Source organism: Ascaphus truei, chromosome 13 (assembly GCF_040206685.1).
Source record: "Ascaphus truei isolate aAscTru1 chromosome 13, aAscTru1.hap1, whole genome shotgun sequence".
Classification (NCBI taxonomy): domain Eukaryota; kingdom Metazoa; phylum Chordata; class Amphibia; order Anura; family Ascaphidae; genus Ascaphus; species Ascaphus truei.
Genome location: NC_134495.1, coordinates 23,261,960 through 23,281,720, shown reverse-complemented (window position 1 = coordinate 23,281,720; position 19,761 = coordinate 23,261,960). Strand labels below are relative to the sequence as shown.

At 50.1% G+C, this 19,761-nt stretch overlaps 1 protein-coding gene across 1 annotated transcript; it reads right to left on the bottom strand.

Annotated features, from left to right (window-relative positions):
• Nucleotides 1–1,893: 1,893 nt before the first annotated feature.
• Nucleotides 1,894–19,746, bottom strand: METTL17 (methyltransferase like 17). The gene is made up of 14 exons (XM_075568946.1): nucleotides 19,595–19,746; nucleotides 16,279–16,432; nucleotides 15,378–15,524; nucleotides 13,737–13,827; nucleotides 12,128–12,209; nucleotides 11,428–11,501; nucleotides 9,859–9,953; nucleotides 8,337–8,407; nucleotides 8,072–8,179; nucleotides 7,782–7,850; nucleotides 7,216–7,266; nucleotides 6,508–6,600; nucleotides 5,038–5,225; nucleotides 1,894–4,257 (listed from the first exon to the last, which is right to left on the bottom strand). The coding sequence occupies exons 1-14, from the start codon at nucleotides 19,628–19,630 to the stop codon at nucleotides 4,134–4,136; spliced, it is 1,383 nt and encodes a 460-aa protein (XP_075425061.1). The 5' UTR covers nucleotides 19,631–19,746; the 3' UTR covers nucleotides 1,894–4,133.
• Between the last annotated feature and the right edge of the window lie 15 nt (nucleotides 19,747–19,761).

The window sequence follows — 19,761 nt, the reverse complement described above, 5'->3', positions numbered from 1 at the left end:
TGGTCCTAATTAACATGTTAAATTGAATAATCTACACCTTTTGCTGTTCTGTTTGTGAATACACCACACCCTGCCATAATTGGTATGTTAAATTGAACCATCTGGCTCGTGTGTTGATCAGAGAGGTTTGTAGCTTCCTGTAGGTGGGAGATAACTTAGTCTTGGCCTATATTGAGTATTGGGAATATCTCTGGGGATGGTACTGCGAGGGGTTCAAGTGACCCGTGGACAAGGGATATGGAGTTAATCCTAGACGTGAACTGAGTTGGACAGAAGGACCTAGTCTATCACAGACTCAAGAGGATACAACACTCTACAATCAAGATTCTATAGCACTACCACTCATACATTGTTTTTCACATCTTGTTGTTTACCCTTATACTGACTTAATTTTAACTGCACAACCCTCAACCACCTCTCAACACTACTAGCACTGCCATGCCTCCTCTACTATTTATATTTCCTCTATCTTCTCTTCTTTCCAAACTACACTCTTCTTTCTGCCATCCTCTTAACTTCATTCATATAATCTCCATCGCTCCTTTCTTCTCCACTCCTTACAGTAGTTCACATGAACTCCCTTCTGACCCTGCACGGCTATACCCCCTGCGCTAAAACACACCCCTGCACATCTTCACACATTCTCTTTCTTGCCATATTTCTCCTCCTTGCTTATGTGAGATATATCTCCCAATCCTGGTCCCTGCCTTATTTCTACATGCTCTCGTCCTCGCCTCCTACATCCAAATTTACCGACTTGTGGTGTAAACCCCTCTAACCTCATACCTATCCAGTCAACCTCCCTCTCCTGTGCTCTTTGGGATGCTCGCTCCCTTTCCATGTTGCTCTTTGTACACGGCTTATTTTTCTCACTCTTTTTTTGCTATAACTGAGACTTGGCTCACTCAGTCTAACTTTGTACTGGAAGCTGCCCTCTCTTTCTCCCCCACTCCGCGGCCTAATGGCAGGGGTGGAGGCGTCGGGCACCTCCTCTCCTCCATCTGCCGCTACCAAACCCTCCCAATACCACCCTCTCTTTCTTACTTTGAGGCCCACCCTGTCCAGATTTGTATCCTCTCCAGCTCCACATGACAGTCATCCACCGCCCACTTACCTCTACTCATCCCCTCCTTTTCCTTGGGGATTCAACTGCCATATTAATGACCCCTCTCTCCCTTGGGCTTCTGTCTCTCTCTCTCTCTCTCTAACCTCTCTTTTAGCCTTCACCAATGAACCGCAGCCAGCACCCACAAGGATGGCCATTATCTGAACCTGGTCTTCACTAAAAACTCTGATTTCAGCATTTCCACCTTTCCTCTCTCTGACCATCATCGCAGCTCCTCTGTCACTTCTCCCCTTCCCCACCTCCATCTACCCCTCGTTTCGGCAGAGACCTGCGCTCTATTAACCTACTGCTTTTGATTCCACTTTGCGCTCCTCCCTCAGCCGCACTACAGACCGACAGCCGTGGTCAGGAACTACAACTCTGCCGTGTCCTCCTCTCTTGATCTACATGCCCCTCCTTCTCTGTGCCATTCTCGCCCTTCTAATCCCAGACCCTGGGCTAAGCTGCCACACGCGCACGCTGCGTTCCTGCACTGGAGGAAATCTCATACTTTCGCAGACTTCCTTCACTACAAATAGATCCTATCCTGTTTCAACTCTGCCCTCTCCCAGGCTAAATAAACCTACTTTTCTACACCACCCGACATTAAGAAGTCTAACCCATATGGAACACCCCTCCTAAAGGGTTACTAACAAAGCTATTGTATGCTAAGCCCCACCCTGGGTTGCTGATAACAGGTACGCAGCTCTTTGATAAATGCACCTATCGCATTGGATGATTGATTGCTTGATAAATACTGAACAAAGTGTAAGCCAGAGAACTGCTAATCGTTTTGTTGCTGAAAACATTTACTTTGAAGAACAAAGATCCGGGAGAAAGAGAGAAGAGAAGCGTTTCTCCCCTACAAATAGTTATTTTGATGCTGGATTCAGCCAGCTGCTCGGAGCGGCTGTGATGTACAATATATACAGTAGAGCTATAGGAACAGAGAAAAGACAGCATAGTACCGAGTATAGCGTAGATCTCGGGAGAAGAGACATGTACACAGTGGCGGATTTACAAACCCTCCGCCCTTAGGCACTTGCCTGTGTCTGCCGCCCTGCTTCTCCTTCAGAATCCTGCGTCAAATTACGCCGTGGACATCACCCATGTGACGTCGCACGGCGTCACATTACCATGGTGTCATTTGACATCGCTACGTCACGGTGGCCATGGCAACGAGACATCGGTTGTGGCGTCTGCGGCATCAATTGACGCTCGATTTGGAAGAAGCAGGGCGGCAGCCGGCACAGGTAAATAAGTCCCCTATGCAAATGGTAATGGAGGTTGACAATTCCCCCCCCCCCCGCACAAAGAACAGGCAGCGGCACAGGCAGCGCTCCCTTTCCCATGCACAGTCTGCGAATGCTCCGTGTGTGTATATAGGAAATATACCGCACGGGCACCAGATAACGATCCCTTTTCTCCTAAATATAAATACATGCGCATACACCGACGGCCCTGTGAAACGTCCTATTTATGCACAGAGCACATGGTGTGTGAGCAGCAGTAGTGTACGGCACACACACAAGTCTCGCCAATGTCACCATAAATAGGCATCTTATTTCTGGTCTGCACTGCATTTCCAAGGGGTGCTATAGACCAGTGGTCCTCAACTCCAAGAGCCCCCCCAACAGGTCAGGTTTTAAGGATAGCCTTGCTTCAGCACAGGTGGCTCAATCAGTTCCTGCTTCAGCATAAATGGCTCAATCAGTCCCTGCTTCAGCATAAATGCCTCAATAAGTCCCTGCTTCAGCACAAGTGGTTCAATCAGTGGCTTAACTGAGCACTGATTGAGCCACCTGTGCTGCAGCGAGGATATCTTAAAACCAGACCTGCTGAGGCAGGGGGGGTGGAGGGTTCCTGAGGGCTGGCATTGAGCCCCCCCCCCCGTTATAGACCAGCAGTTGGTGCCCATTACTGATTTAACGAGGCACTAGCCAAAATGAAGGTGCCTTGTTAAGCATTAACATCAATCTCCAAAGCTCAACAATGCCACGTTAAGTCCGGTGTTCGGGCCGACTGTTATGGACACGAGTGCTTTGGTCGGTGTAGCACCAGTGAAGGTCGGATGGATTTGACTTAACACCGCGTTACCCCCGGCTGTTACTTCTCTCTCTCCCGGGTCTGGATGGGAGCGACGCCACCTCGAGGTCAGACATGCCTGACGCCGTGGCAGTGCTAACTTGACATGGCGTCACGTCTCTGCTAAGGAGTTCAGCGCCCGTTGCTTCTGCATAGCATTAGCTTTGTGGATACGCGTTCAGCTCACTGATAAATAACGGTTGTTAGTGATTTTGAGACATTGAAACCCCGGAGTCACCGGCCCACCGCACTCTTATGTATTAGATCAGTACAGAAATAGCAGCGGGTGCAGGCGGCGCAGGCGCTGTGCTTTACATGGTTTGTACGTGATGAATGGGTAAGACTAAGGCAAGATATTGAGCCTCCTATCACAGCACTAAGCAGGAGGCCAAAACACAGGGGTGTCCAGTCTTTCTTTATTATGTGTTATCCCCAGGGGTGTTTAACCCCAGTCCTCAAGACTCAACCCCCCCAACGGGTCAGGTTTTCAGGATATCCCTGCTTCAGCACCGGTGGCTCAATCAGAGGCTCAGTTGAAGACTGAGCCCCTGATTGAGTCGCCTGTGCTGAAGCAGGGACCGATCGAGCCACCTGTGCTGAAGCAGGGATATCCTGAAAGGGGCTTGAGGACTGGAGTTGAGCACCCCTGTGTTACCCCACAGATCTTCTGCAATAGCTGGGAATTATCACATCCATAAAGTCCTTCAGCGTAATGCTTCCCATCCACTGATCCGCTCTTCCGTACTGGATCCTAGAAGATTCACTGCACTCCTCCTCTTATCCAGCCCCATGGAATGCTGGGAATTGTAGTTCTGCTCCTGGGAACCATTGCTCTTCCGGTAAATTGGCCCTGGCAAGTGGACCTAATTTACCATTCCCTGCAGTACACAGAGTGACCACTGGGTGTCAGCATTGCGCCAGCCCTCCACTATATGTCCCTTTGTCACGGGGCGGGTTCCGTCTCCCCGTTCTCCGTCTGCTCAGCATCGGGGTCAGATGTCACCGAGGAGGGCAACCCCGGCAGGCGGTCCCCCCACTCGCTGCTTCTAGCACAGCGATAGAGATCCCTGTGGGAGGCGAAAATGGGGAAAGAGAGACAAGCAGGAACATTAGTATCTGCAGGATCAGGTACTACAGTACAGTGTACGGCTTGCTGTACGAGTATACGTCATAGTTATATATTGCCAGGAGTATTAGTGGCTCTGGTAGATACCAGGGGGTTGCTTGATGCATCAAAGGCCTGTAGGAGTAGTTTAATAGAAATGTCACTGCCCTGGGAGCAAAAAGGAGCTTGTTAGCTCTGCCGGCAAAACTTCTCTGTACAGAGCTGCGTACACTGTCAGTCTTATGTTACATTAACGAATAAATGCTGCAAGGCAGAGAATGAATAAACGCTATTGTTATTACTTAGAGTATTTGTGGCAGTGCTTTCATTATTGCCGGGCTGTGGCACTGAGATTACTTCCTGTGTGGCTGCTATTTTGTGGCATATTACGGGCACTGGGAGTATTAGTGGCTGCATTATTTGTGGCATATCCGTGGATAGGGGAGTATACGTGGCGGTGTTACGTGTGGTAGTGGCAATGTATTAGCAGCTATATTATTGTGGCACATCCGTGGATAGGTATTAGTGGCTGCAGAGTTTGTGCAGTACAGGGGTGGCCAACTCCAGCCCTCAAGGGCCACCAAATGGTCAGGTTTTAAGGATATCCCTGCTTCAGCACAGATGGCTCAATCAGTGGCTCCGTCGGTGGTGGCCCTTGAGGGCTGGAGTTGGCCACTCCCGCTGTAGTGATATCCGTGGTATGAGAAGATTCGTGGCAGTGGGTGACAGATGTGGGAATTACCGCCCATGTCTGTGCGCAGTGATGACGTCGTGATGTAGCTGTCCGTCTGCGCAGCACAGGTGGCAGTGAACGTGACGTGGTCTGCGCAGAACTGGGGCAATCACACGCGGCCACTGAGCGTCAGCCTCTCCCACGGAGCCACGTGACAATATCAGGAAGGAAAACTTCTCCAAGCTCTGGGGGGGGTTCTGTGAGAAAGAGAGAGAGAGTGAGTGTGAGGGAAGGAAAATGGAGGGGGGAGGTGTGAAGGGGAGAGGGGGAGTGTGAAGGAGAGAGCGGGAGTGTGTAGAAGAGGGGGGGTGAAGGAGAGAGGGGGAGAGAAGGAGAGAGTGGGAGTGTGAAGGAGAGAGTGGGAGTGTATGAAGGGGAGAGGGGGGTGTGAAGGAGAAAGGGTGTGTGTGAAGGAGAGAGGGAGTGAGAGTGTGAAGGGGAGGGGGAGTGTGAGAGTGTGAAGGGGAGAGGGGGAGTGTGAGAGTGTGAAGGGGAGAGATGGAGTGTGAGAGTGTGAAGGGGAGTGTGAGAGTGAAGGGGAGTGTGAGGGAGAGAGGGGGGTATGAAGGAGAGAGGGGGGTGTGGAGGAGAGAGGGGTGTGTGGAGGGGAGAGGCGGGTGTGAAGGAGAGAGGCGGGTGTGGAGGAGAGAGGGGGGTGTGGAGGAGAGAGGCGGTGTGAAGGAGAGAGGGGGGTGTGGAGGAGAGCGGGGGGTGTGGAGGAGAGAGGGGGGTGTGGAGGAGAGAGGCGGGTGTGAAGGAGAGAGGCGGGTGTGAAGGAGAAGGGTGTGTGAAGGAGAAGGGTGTGTGAAGGAGAGAGGGAGTGAGAGTGTGAAGGGGAGAGGGGGAGTGTGAGAGTGTGAAGGGGAGAGGGGGAGTGTGAGAGTGTGAAGGGGAGAGGGGGAGTGTGAGAGTGTGAAGGGGAGTGTGAGAGTGAAGGGGAGTGTGAAGGAGAGAGGCGGGTGTGAAGGAGAGAGGCGGGTGTGAAGGAGAGAGGCGGGTGTGAAGGAGAGGGGGGGGTGTGAAGGAGAGAGGGGGGTGTGAAGGAGAGAGGGGGGTGTGAAGGAGAGAGGGGGGTGTGAAGGAGAGAGGGGGGTGTGAAGGGGAGAGGGGGTGAGAGTGTGAAGGGGAGAGGAAGAGTGTGAGAGTGTGAAGGGGAGAGGGAGAGTGTGAGAGTGTGAAGGGGAGAGGGAGAGTGTGAGAGTGTGAAGGGGAGTGTGAGTGTGAAGGGGAGTGTGAGAGTGTGAAGGGGAGTGTGAGTGGGAAGGGGAGTGTGAGAGTGTGAAGGGGAGAGTGAGAGTGTGAAGGGGACAGAGAGAACGAGTTGTGACAGAAGAGAAACAGAGAGAAGGAGGGAGCTGGAGAGAGAGGATATGAGGAATAGACAGTGAGGAATAAGCTCATATTCATGTCTGTGTTGCCGCCCGCCGAACATAGTCAGAGCACATCCAAGTGTGTTAGGCTGTGCGGGGCAGGACTCACCCATTTGAAGGGAAGAGGTTGGTACTGCTGAAGGAAGTTACAGGGCACCTGGAGCTTGTCAGCAAGTTTGGGACAGGACAGCTGGTGAGGACACTGGGAGAGCGAGAAAGGGAGAGTTGCAACAGGGGCTCTTAATCACTATGCTGTGAAGCTCTTCCTCCTGCTGGACTGGTCCAGGGAAGTAGGGGGGGGGGGGAGAGAGAAGAGGGGGGGGAGAGAGAAGAGGGGCAGCGAGAAGAGGGGAGAAAGAGAGGGGGGGGAGAGACAGAGGAGTAGGGAGAGAGAAGGGGAAGAAGGGAGAGATAAAGAGAGAAGAGGAGAGAGAGAGGATTAGAGAGAAGAGGGGGAGAGAGAGATGTGGGGGAGAGAGAGAAAAGAGGAAGAGAGCGGAGAAGAGGCAGAGAGAGAGAGAGGTGGGGAGAGAGAAGAAGGGGGGGGGGGGGGGAGAGAGAAAAAAGGGAGAGAGCGAGAGAGAATAGGAGTAGAGAGAGGGAGAAGAGGGGGAGAGAGAGAAAGCAGAGGTGGGGGGAAGAGAAGGAGAGGAGGGGGGAGAGAGAGGAAGGGAGAAGAGGAGAGGCACACAATGATAGAAAGGCAGGAGAAGCCGACCCACACAAAGACAATTACACACATACCGCCCAAACATACACATGGACACACAGCCAACCACACGCACAAACACACAGACAGAAACCCTGTGTTCCTCACGGGTGCAAACACGTGCGGGGGGCGAGGGTCCCAGATCTCTGTGTCCTGCCCCTGTATAGGAGGAGGAGACGCAGTCAGTCGGTGAGCCACAGAGGGAAAGTATAAAGCATTGTGTGAATCCTTCAATAACTCTTCTCTACAGCAGCCCAAGTCGTCCCAAACACCAAACGCTGTTATTGTCCTGGGTGAACCAAGATGGCCTCATCTATGTATACTGCTCACTAACTCTGAACATCCAGTTAAACAGGGCACTGGGTGTTAGGAATGAGATATTCTTGTGCTCTGCCTAAAGAACGTAGTCCCGTTTAGGTTGCAAGGGCATGTGGGAAAATCCCAGGTTCACTCACTTCCTGTGACATCATGGTGACTAACAGGAAGTAAAACTACAGTACAGGCGGTCCTCGGTTTTCCGCCCCGCAAACCACCGTGGGATTGCGAATTCCAATGTTAATCTGCCGCAGTGCGCGTTGGATAATGCGTTCTGTGGAAAGCGTTATCTGACGTCGGAAAATACGTTCGACGGATAACGGACTGTCGATAGCGAGGACCCGAGTCGGTTGATTTACCCGAAAAACTGTGTCACGAGCCTCCATTAGAAGCTGATGTCCTTCCCGGGTACCATTTTCCACCAGCACCTGCAGGTTCAGAGAGAAGAGGCTTATGGGTAGGACGCAGGGTGAGGAGGATCATGGGAAATACGGAGAGAGGTCATGGGAGAGAGGCAGAGAGGATTCTTGGGTTGGATAGTACGGGACTCAAGGCTCTAAAAGCTCCGGGGACAAGGTAAACATCAGTTAGCTGAAGTGATTATTTGGGGGGTAGGGAGGGGGGGGGGCGTTGGGGGGCTGACACTAACCAGGAAGCCCCCCGTTTTCCTCCACAGTGATTGGACGTTCTTCTCACGCTCAGATAAGCTCGCAAGTTCGTTTAGAGAGAACGCCGAGACCACCAGGTCAAACTGCACCTAGGAAAGCAGAACATCGCAGCCTGAGTGAGCACAGTTTTGCGCCCCCGAGATTATACAACCCAACATGGTTGCACTGCAGACCATCACTCTGAGAGAAAGCAGAGCCGCATGCGGGACTGCAGATCATCGCAGAGGCGGGATAAACACAACTTACCTTGGGAGACACCGGCAGAAACTGACGGAAATAAACGCCGGAAATATGCACGTTCCCCGTCTCGGAGCCCCCTAAAAAAAAAAAGAGACAGCCGCAAGGGGTAAGAAAGACAGCCGGGGAAAACAACTAGCGAGTGACAGCCACGGGAAGGAGAGAGCCCAAGGTAAATAGACCACAAGCTTGAGAGAGGACAGGTGTGGAGTGAGACAGTCAGGGATTAGTAGAAGAGAGTAGAGACAGCCAGAGAGCAGCACAAGAGAAATGATGGCACAACAGAGAGAGAAAGAGACAGAAGGAAAAGCAGGGAGAGGTTAAGGAGCCACGTTGTGTACTTGTTACTGCACCATTAGAGCAGCAAACCATGAAAAATCCTACATGTTTTTTAAATAAATCAGTTCTGTAGTATTAGATAACACTAGTTAACAGAGAAAATTGAGCGCAAATAACACTACTTTAACAAAATACAAACAAATAAAATATACACTAGCCTTAGAAAGTGCAGCTCCTGAAACAGGACTCAATCCCAATCCAAACCGCAAACGATGGAGAACAGGAGGTGTGCGCAAATTTCATCAGGACATGGAAGAAAATAAAAACACCCAGTGATCATCACGTCTAATATGCGAGTGAAAAATCTAGAGAGGCCTCATCAATACTCTATTTGTTGAACCAGACAATATTGCACTATTGGGCGTCTTTATTTTATCTTCCATGTCCTGATGAAATTTGCGCTCCTCCTGTTCTTCATCATTAGATAACACTGTCTGCATTTAAAAAAAATATCCTAATTCCATTTTTAATGATTTTTTTTTTATGCATTGATCATCCTTTGGTTGCTACAGCAACCATTTACAAAAGTCACATCCACTTCCACTTTTGAAACAGGCTCCGACACACTCCTTTTTGAGCTCTGCCCTTTGGCAACAAAGTATCACAAACAGATCTGTTGCTGTGTGCCAAACAGCAGACTTTCTATTGCCTGCTGAAAGCTGTAACAACAATGTGTTACCCTTCGTAATATAATGTTACATATCAGCTGCAGCACAAAGTTAGAAGGCGGCCATTTCGTTAGGCACACAATCTGGATTTTTTCAGATTTATAACAGGAGCACCAAACGATTACCAACTTAGGTAAGAATGTAGAATGATACATTGTCACAGGGGGGGGATGTAGCATTGCTGCTTTAACACTCAGCCCGCGGCCATAGTCAGCGCGACATCACGCACGCCGCACACAAATGCCTGGAAGGCCATGCGCACGGCCAGAGCGCGCACGTGCACGATGGCGTGGCAGATTTTCCGCAAGACAACGGGCGGGTCACGTGCGCGGTTCAGCCAACGAGGGCAAACCGTTCACGTGACGTCATGGGCACGCCCCCAAACATGGAATTATGCTGCTCTTGGTCGCGTCTCCTCCTCCAGACGCCACGGATCGTGATGTCACGCGCTCCGGCGCACTCTGTACAAGGCCTAAGCAACTGATTCAGGTCCCAAAGTGAGAGCGAGCGAGACAGACTCTTACCTCTCAGCACCAGCTCGCTGAGTCTGTTCATGGACGCCGCGCTGTCTATACACATGTACTCCCCTAGGCTGTCACCCCACAACGAGTGGGCTGCCCTGAGAGAGAGAGAGAGAGAGAGAGAGAGAGAGAGAGTGAGAGAGAGAGAGAGAGAGAGAGATGGAGAGAGAGAGAGATGGAGAGAGAGAGAGATGGAGAGAGAGAGAGAGAGAGAGAGAGAGACAGAGAGAGAGAGCGCGCAAGAGGTTACCAAAGAGAAACAGCCATTAGCATAGCAAACTCAGAGAAAGAGACAGAAGCTCAAACAAAGGGACACGCAGACATGCGGAATGGGACTTTCAGCCGCAGCCATTTAGCCGCGGAGGGAATTGGGTGCCGCCGTTTTGGCCCGAAGTAGGTGATTAGTGTTAGGTTAGAGTTGTTCGGGTAAGGTATTAACGGGTTAAGGTTTTTAGGGTAAGGGGTTAAGAAGTTAAGGTTTTTAGGGTGAGGTAAGGGGTTAAGGTTTTTAGGGTGAGGTAAGGGATTAAGGTTTTTAGGGTAAAGAGTTAAAGGGTTAAGACATTAGGGTAAGGGGTTAAGGTTATAACGGTAAGGAAATAAGGGGTTGAGGTTTTTAGGGTGAGATAAGGGGTTAAGGTTTTTAGGGTGAGATAAGGGGTTACGGTTTTTAGGCATAGATAAGGGGTTTAAGGTTTTTAGGGTGAGATTAGGGGTTAAGGTTTTTAGGGTGAGATAAGGGGTTAAGGTTTTTAGGGTGAGATAAGGGGTTACGGTTTTTAGGCATAGATAAGGGGTTTAAGGTTTTTAGGGTGAGATTAGGGGTTACGGTTTTTAGGCATAGATAAGGGGTTAAGGTTATCTGCTCGCGCACCCCCTTCCCTTGTCACCGGCGTTTCTGACCTCACGACATCATGTGACCCCCATGCATCATGCGACACGTTGCCAGAAGCTGCTGGAGACCAGGTAAGGGAGTCAAACTGAGTCCCCGGTAGTCACGGCGGTGCGCGCTACAGCGTGTGCGCCACACACCACAGCACAGCCCTCTATGGCTGTGGGGGCGCGCAAAGCGCTGTGACGCGTACGCTGGCAGAGAAGAGAAGAATATTGTCTTCCCATGCTACGATGCGGTCACATGGCAGCGCGCAGCCAATGGCAGGGCAGATATGTCCCATCATGGCCACTCCCCCGTCATGGTCCCACCCCCTGCGCTCCCCTACAGACCACCGATCGCGGCTGTTGTCGCTGCACGCACCGCCATGCGCGTGTACAGCTGGGAGGACCGGGGCCGTAGCCTTAAAGAGGCCTTGCGCGTTCCCCCGGCATTTCATTTAAATGCTTTGGGGAAGAGCGCAGGGCCTCTCTAGGCGCGCTGCCCCCCTCCCCCAGTTTGCGCACCCCTGGGTTAGAGGACACATTAGATGCGGCGGTCCAATAGCTGGCGGCTGAACGGCCGCGTCGAAGTATCCTAGACCGTGCAAACGGAGGGAGAGACGGAAATCCATACAAAGAGAGACGCCGAGCATCTACACTACAGACAGCCGGGCACCAGCACGCGAAGACTCGTCTCACCATGTGACCGATCCAACCCCGGAACCAAAGTCCAGCAGCGTCCGGGGACTGAATTCAGGGACGCGCTGACGGATCTGGCGGATGGGAAAAGCAGTGTGTTTAATAGCAGGACCCCCCAGGATGCATTGCATGCCACTTTCAACCCCTTACTTCATGTAAGGTTCCCATCCCGGCAGTAACCGCGAGGTCACCTTCTCTGCCTCTGGCTAAATCACAATGTCCCTGTGCAGCGGATGCTACATGGGGGTTATTACCTGGCCCCAAGTGGCATGTACGTATAAAGTCTAACTCAGGGGTGACCAACTACAGTCCTCAAGGGCCACCAACAGTCCAGAATATCCCTGCTTCAGCACAGGTGGCTCAATCAGGCGAAGACTGCACAACCTGTGCTGAAGCGGGGATATCTTGAAAACTGGCCTATTGGTAGCTGTGGAGGACTGTGGTTGGCTACCCGTGGTCTAACTGATCTCTTCACCACCTGCAGAGTATTACTGCCTCCTGTACCCCTGCAGAGTATCACTCCCCCGGTCCCCTGCAGAGTATTACTGCCCCACCTGCTGATATTACTGACCCCTGTCCTCCTGCAGAGTTTTCCTGCCCCCCCCCTCCCTGCAGAGTATTCCTCCCCCTCCAGAGTATTCCTACCTCCACCCGGCAAAGTATTCCTGCCCTCCCTCCCCTGCAGAGTATTACTCCTCACCTCTTGCATGGCTCTGGTTACAGCAGCGTATCCTCCATCGAAGCGAGAGGCCAGGTACAGCAAGCAGAGCTCCTCTGTGTAACTGCATGAAACACACCGTGTCCCTGAGTCTGTGTATATCACCGGCGCATGGTGTATATGCAGATAGTGGGGTGCTGTACACAGAGGGGGATGCATATGCAGATAGAAGTGCGTATGTGGGTGTATGGAACAAATATGCAGGTAGCAGTATAGTTGAAAATAATAGACTGCATTATACACCAATAATATTGTGTACAGATACCAGAGTGTATGCAGTGTGCGGCAGAGTGTATGCAGTGTGCGGCAGAGTGTATGCAGTGTGCAGCAGAATATATGCAATGTATGGCAGTGTATATGCAGTGTGCGGCAGAGTATATGCCGTGTACATGCAATGTATGGCAAAGTATATGCAGTGTGCGGCAGAGTATATGCAGTGTGCGGCAAAGTTTATGCTGTGTGCGGCAAAGTTTATGCTGTGTGCGGCAAAGTTTATGCAGTGTGCGGCAAAGTTTATGCAGTGTGCAGCAGAATATATGCAATGTATGGCAGTGTATATGCAGTGTGCGGCAGTGTATATGCAGTGTGCGGCAGAGTGTATGCAGTGTGCGGCAGAGTGTATGCAGTGTACATGCAATGTATGGCAAAGTATATACAGTGTGCGGCAGAGTGTAGGCAGTGTGGGGCAGAGTGTAGGCAGTGTGCGGCAGAGTGCAGGCAGTGTGCGGCAGGGTGCAGGCAGTGTGCGGCAGAGTGTATGCAGTGTGCGGCAGAGTGTAGGCAGTGTGCGGCAGAGTGCAGGCAGTGTGCGGCAGAGTGTAGGCAGTGTATGGCAGATAATATGCAATGTATGGTAGTGTATATGCAATGTATAGCAGAGTATTTGAGTGTATAGAAGTGTATGGCAGAGTATATGAAGTGTATAGCAGAGTATATGCAATGTATGACCGAGTATATGCAATGTATAGCAGAGTATTTGAGTGTATAGAAGTGTATGGCAGAGTATATGCAGTGTCCTGCAGAGTATTTGTCGTTTATACGCAGAGTGTATGGCAGAGTCTTTGTTGTGTATATGCAGAGTTTTATGGCAGTGTATATGCAGTGTCTGGCAGAGTATATGCAATGTATGGCAGCATATTTGCAGAGTAGATGGGTGTACAGCAGAGTATATGCAATGTATGGCACAGTATTTGCACTGTATATGCAGAGTGTATAGCAGAGTATATGCAAGGTAAGGCAGAGTATATGGTAGTGTATATGCAAAGTATATGCAATGTACGGCAGAGTATATGGTAGTGTATATGCAGAGTGTATAGCAGAGCCCATGCAATGTATGGCAGAGTATATGGTAGTGTATGGCAGAGTTTATGGTAGAGCACATGCAGTGTATGACAGAGTATATGATGTGTGCTGCAGACTATTTGCGTGTATACGTAATCTATGGCGGTGTATAGAAGAGTATATGCAGTGTATGGTAGAGTATTTGCACTGTGTATGCAGAGTGTATGGTAGACGATATGCAATGTATGGTAGAGTATTTGCAGTGTATATGGCACAATATAAGCAGTGTATACAGCGCTGCGCTCCCCACCTCAGTGGCTGCCAGTGATATATATTCTTGCGTAGAGTGTTCATTACACGTTGCTGTAACTTCTTCTCCTGCTCCTGAGAACTCCCCGGCCCTGACACAGACACACAGGGGTTAAAAGCCTGCCTTGGACAGTCTGCAGCAGCAACACATACATGTCCCCCTGTGTCACCCTGCCAGGGACTGACTGTAACATATCCATTCTGACATCGCGTCACCCTGCCGGGGACTGACTGTAACATATCCATTCTGACAACGCGTCACCCTGCCGGGGACTGACTGTAACATATCCATTCTGACAACACGTCACCCTGCCAGGGACTGACAGTAACATATCCATTCTGACAACGCGTCACCCTGCCGGGGACTGACAGTAACATATCCATTCTGACAACGCGTCACCCTGCCGGGGACTGACTGTAACATATCCATTCTGACAACACGTCACCCTGCCAGGGACTGACAGTAACATATCCATTCTGACAACGCATCACCCTGCCGGGGACTGACTGTAACATATCCATTCTGACAACGCGTCACCCTGCCAGGGACTGACAGTAACATATCCATTCTGACAACGCGTCACCCTGCCAGGGACTGACAGTAACATATCCATTCTGACAACGCGTCACCCTGCCGGGGACTGACTGTAACATATCCATTCTGACAACGCGTCACCCTGCCGGGGACTGACTGTAACATATCCATTCTGACAACACGTCACCCTGCCAGGGACTGACAGTAACATATCCATTCTGACAACGCGTCACCCTGCCGGGGACTGACTGTAACATATCCAATCTGACAACGCGTCACCCTGCCAGGGACTGACTGTAACATATCCAATCTGACAACGCGTCACCCTGCCAGGGACTGACTGTAACATATCCATTCTGACAACGCATCACCCTGCCAGGGACTGACAGTAACATATCCATTCTGACAACGCATCACCCTGCCAGGGACTGACTGTAACATATCCATTCTGACAACGCATCACCCTGCCAGGGACTGACAGTAACATATCCAATCTGACAACGCGTCACCCTGCCAGGGACTGACAGTAACATATCCATTCTGACAACGCGTCACCCTGCCAGGGACTGACAGTAACATATCCATTCTGACAACGCGTCACCCTGCCGGGGACTGACTGTAACATATCCAATCTGACATCGCGTCACCCTGCCAGGGACTGACAGTAACATATCCATTCTGACAACGCGTCACCCTGCCGGGGACTGACTGTAACATATCCAATCTGACATCGCGTCACCCTGCCAGGGACTGACAGTAACATATCCATTCTGACAACGCGTCACCCTGCCAGGGACTGACTGTAACATATCCATTCTGACAACGCGTCACCCTGCCAGGGACTGACTGTAACATATCCATTCTGACATCGCGTCACCCTGCCAGGGACTGACTGTAACATATCCATTCTGACAACGCGTCACCCTGCCAGGGACTGACTGTAACATATCCATTCTGACAACGCATCACCCTGCCGGGGACTGACTGTAACATATCCATTCTGACAACGCGTCACCCTGCCAGGGACACAAGTCTCTGTGCACTCTCAGTTGGGACTTACTTTATACCGTGTCTCCCCCACTTCCCAGTCACGGTGTGATAAATTACCTGTGGGGGGTCCCACTGGGTCCCTGAGCTCCATCTCCAGTTTTGCTGCTCGGACTCGCAGCTCTCTTTCCTCCATGGGGCGTTTCCGACTCCACAAGTAATTTTTCAGGAAACCGGCGCGCTTCTCCAGGTCTCTGATGGCGCATCCTAAAAGCAGGTACCAAATAACAGGGGGGGGGAGACAGGGAGCAGCAACATAATCCAGAGAACAGGTACAGCACAGAGCACAGCTACAGCACATAGCCCACTGCACCTCTTTATATGCTTGTACAAGGCTGCAAAACTGGCACAAATAACTGGATTTATTCAAGAAAAAAACCTTTCATACAAAGAAGTATTTTAATTTGTATAAATCTGGAGCCGTTCTCATGTTCCTTAGAAACCCAATGCCATTGGAGAGGACTACATAATGGTACAAGACTTCCTGTTCCTCAAATACAAACACACATCAATCGAAGCAAAAGCGATCGGTGCAGCAAACAGACACGTGCAGCAAACTCAAGGCACGATCCTTATTCCAAGAATCCCACGCATTCCACCAAACACAAATGTATCGTTTCGGTTTCAAACACAAACAATTTCCCACGTGATTGGCTTTTTCAATGACCATCAATAAGTCACAAGGCCAAACGTTGGATAAAATACACCTTTACCTACCTAAGCCTGTTTTGAGTCATGGACAATTATATGTTGCTCTATCAAAAATCAGATTGCTTCAATTAGTGTAGTGTCGGAAAAGAAGACTTGTGTCTTTAGAGAAATCTTTGATGAAAAAATGTTAAAGAAAAAAAACACGTGTGAAGTTTTAATTAATAACCGTTAAGATCTCCAAGATCGGCGTTTGTTATCCGTATTATTTGCACAGGACGTACCACGATTCCGGCTGTGTGCTGACACTCACCTTGCAGGAGGACCTGTGCCGCGGTCTGAGCTTCTTGCGGAAGACGGGTCAGTTTCACGCGCATGATTCCCGGGTGTTTCCGGTGAGGGAGTCGATCCAGGAAATCCGAGGAGTTATCGAGCCGAGATACCCCGGGGGCCAGCGAGCTGAGGGCCTGTGGGGGGAGGAGGGGGGTAAACAGGGCATTTGATTGACCCCTATTATTGATAGCAGGCCCTGCATGCTGGGGAGTGGAAATATGAGGCAGTAGGAGTTATAGGGAGGGGTTATATGAGGCAATAGGAGGAGTTATAGGGAGGGGTTATATGGGGGATTAGGATGAGTTATAGGGAGGGGTTATATGAGGCAATATGAGGAGTTATATGGGGGATTAGGATGAGTTATAGGGAGCGATATATGGGGCAATAGGAGTTATATGGAGCGTTTATATGAAGCAATAGGATGAGTTATAGGGAGCGGTTATATAGGGCAATAGGAGTTATATGGACCAATAGGAGGAGTTATAGGGAGCAATAGGAGTTATAGGGAGCAATAGGAGTAGTTATATGGAGCAATAGGAGGAGTTTTAGGGAGCAGTTACAGGGGTAACAGGAGGAGAAATAGGTAGCAGTTATAGGGGTAATAGGAGTTATTGGGAGCGGTTATAGGGGTAATAGGAGTTATAGGTAGCGATTATATGGGGCAATAGGAGGAGTTATAGGGATAGGGTTGCAAGGTGTCCAGTTTACAACCGGACAGGCCAGTAATTCTGATGCCTGTCCGGTAGAAAATCGGAGGTAATACCGGACACATATGTGTCTGGTATTACCATGTGGAGGCGGCAGCGAGCGCGGCTAAGAGCTGGTCTGGCGGAGCCAGATTCAGAGACGTCTGCTGGAAATAAGGCAAGGACAACATTTTGGGGCATGGGGACCATCCTGGGGGAGATTAAAATGATTTATTTATTAAATATTTTACCAGGAAGTAATACATTGAGAGTTACCTCTCGTTTTCAGGTATGTCCTGGGCACAGAGTTAATACAAATAATACATGGTTACAAATACAGTTACATAAATGAGCAGGGTATACATTATATACAAGACATTGCATGCACAGTTAAAGAAAATATATATTATGGGCGTATGAAACAGTTACAGACCAGATTAAAGTGTGAGACAGCCTTAGATTTGAAAGAATTTAAACTGGTGGTGTATGTGAGGGTCTCTGGTAGGTTGTTCCAGTTTTGGGGTGCACGGTAAGAGAAGGAGGAGCGGCCGGATACTTTGTTGAGCCTTGGGACCATCTTTTGGAGTCTGATCTCAGATGATAAGTGCTGCAAGTGGTAGGGGTGAGGAGCTTGTTCAGATAGGCGGGTAGCTTGCCCATAAAGAATTTAAAGGCAAGACAGGAAAAGTGAACTTTGCGCCTAGACTCGAGTGATGACCAATCTAGTTCTTTGAGCATTTCGCAGTGATGTGTGTTGTAGTTGCATTGGAGAACAAAACGACAAATTGAATTGTAGAGGGTGTCAAGTTTGCTAAGGTGGGTTTGAGGTGCCGAGCCGTATACTATGTCTCCATAGTCAATAATTGGCATTAGCATCTGCTGTGCGATACGCTTTCTGACCAGGACACTTAGGATTTGGCATAGGTCTTGGTTGTCAGCGTATCAATGTGCATCCCATCAATGTGAGCGGGGGATGAGATGGGGCATGGGGAGATTAAAATGATGGGGGGGGGGATAATATGGGGCATGGGGGCCAGCCTGGGGAGATTAAAATGATGGGGGGGGGGGGATAATATGGGGCATGGGGGCAAGCCTGGGGAGATTAAAATGATGGGGGGGGGGGGGATAATATGGGGCATGGGGCCATCCTGCCAAGATTAAAATGATGGGGGGGGATAATATGGGGCATGGGGCCAGCCTGCCAAGATTAAAATGATGGGAGTGGGATGGGGGATAACATGGGGAATGGGGGCCAGCCTGGGAAGATTGAAATGATGGGAGTGTGGTGGGGGATACGATGGGGCATGGGGGCCAGCCTGGGGAGATGAGATGATGGGGGCCAGGATGAGATGATGATTGGGGTATATTTTATATGTATTGGGGAGACGGGGGTATTTTTTAAATGTAGTGGGGAGGTGAGGGTATATGTTATATGTATTGAGGTGGGGATATTTTTTAAACGAATTGGGGAGGTGGGGGTATATTTTATGTGTTCGGAGTCGTGGGGGTCCAGTATTTTTGGACAAGCAACCCTATATTTATAGGGAGTGGTTATAGGGAGAAGTTATATGGATCACTATGACTTATTGGGAGAAGCTAAATGGGGCCATAGAAGGAATTATATTACTCAAATTACGTATTTAACCAATAGAATTATATTGCTGTTTTGCAGCACTATGTTCTATCATTTTAAAAAAATCGACATTTCATGAGTATTTGGAGGTTTGCATGAATCTACAAGAATTATTTGAGGTTATTCGTTGGTTAATACAATAACGCAGTTATCATTATTTGCATGAATCTTTATTCATATATGATATGAATTCTTTATTAAGAACATTTTTTATTAATAATTGTTACGATTTTTAAATAAAAGAGAGCGGTGGGAGAGTAGTCTGACTTGGGTTATGGGGCGGGCACACATCCCGTGCTCCTGCCCCACCTCAGCCATTGGACTCAGTCCCGCCAGCCGTGAGCCACTTCCAAGGCCCGGGGAGGGGGCAGCATCAGCCGGGCGGCACCACGTGAGGAGAGGGGGAGGAGCCTCAATCTCTGGGCCCCGTCCCTCCCGCGCACAGTGGGCCACCCCGCCTCTCCTGCGGGAGCCCCCAACTCGTGACGGGCCAGTCCACTCCAGCGTGGGGTCGCTGGGGACTCACTCACCCGAGGAATCAGGTGACGCCCTGCAAGGGCGGCGATTGGCTCTTGTCTCAGACCTTCCCGGAGGGGTGGAGAGAGTGACATCACACAGTGACGCACTCAGCACGTGACCTCTGCATTGAGCTTCCCTCCCGCTCGGCTCCTAAGCGCTACCAGTTGGTATATATTACCCCGATTGAGGCAAGCCTTCAAAGTAAGGGAGAGACATTGTTGTAGCTTCAAATATCTTTCATGGGAGCGCTAACATAAGCAGCCGCTAAACCCACAAAATCTATGCTGGGGAAAGGGAACAAATGAAGGTACAGTGGCAATAAAAGTGGTCCCAGAATGCCCCGCGCTAATATTATGCAAATGAGCGGGGAAGAACCGAACAACACGTGTTACTTGCACAACATCGCACTATGTTATAGGAATTGATACTCTAAATGTGTTATAGATATTGATACTAACCCGAAGTTGGTGTACCCAGAGCCTCAACGACATCATGGTTAGCCCGCTCAATGACACAGCTCGGAGTGGGCGGGGTCTGTCAATCACAGCGGTGGCAGGCGCAAGCGGCCAATCAGAGAGACTCTTAACGGCAAGGTCCGCCCTCTAGAGAGAAGTAACCACCAGAT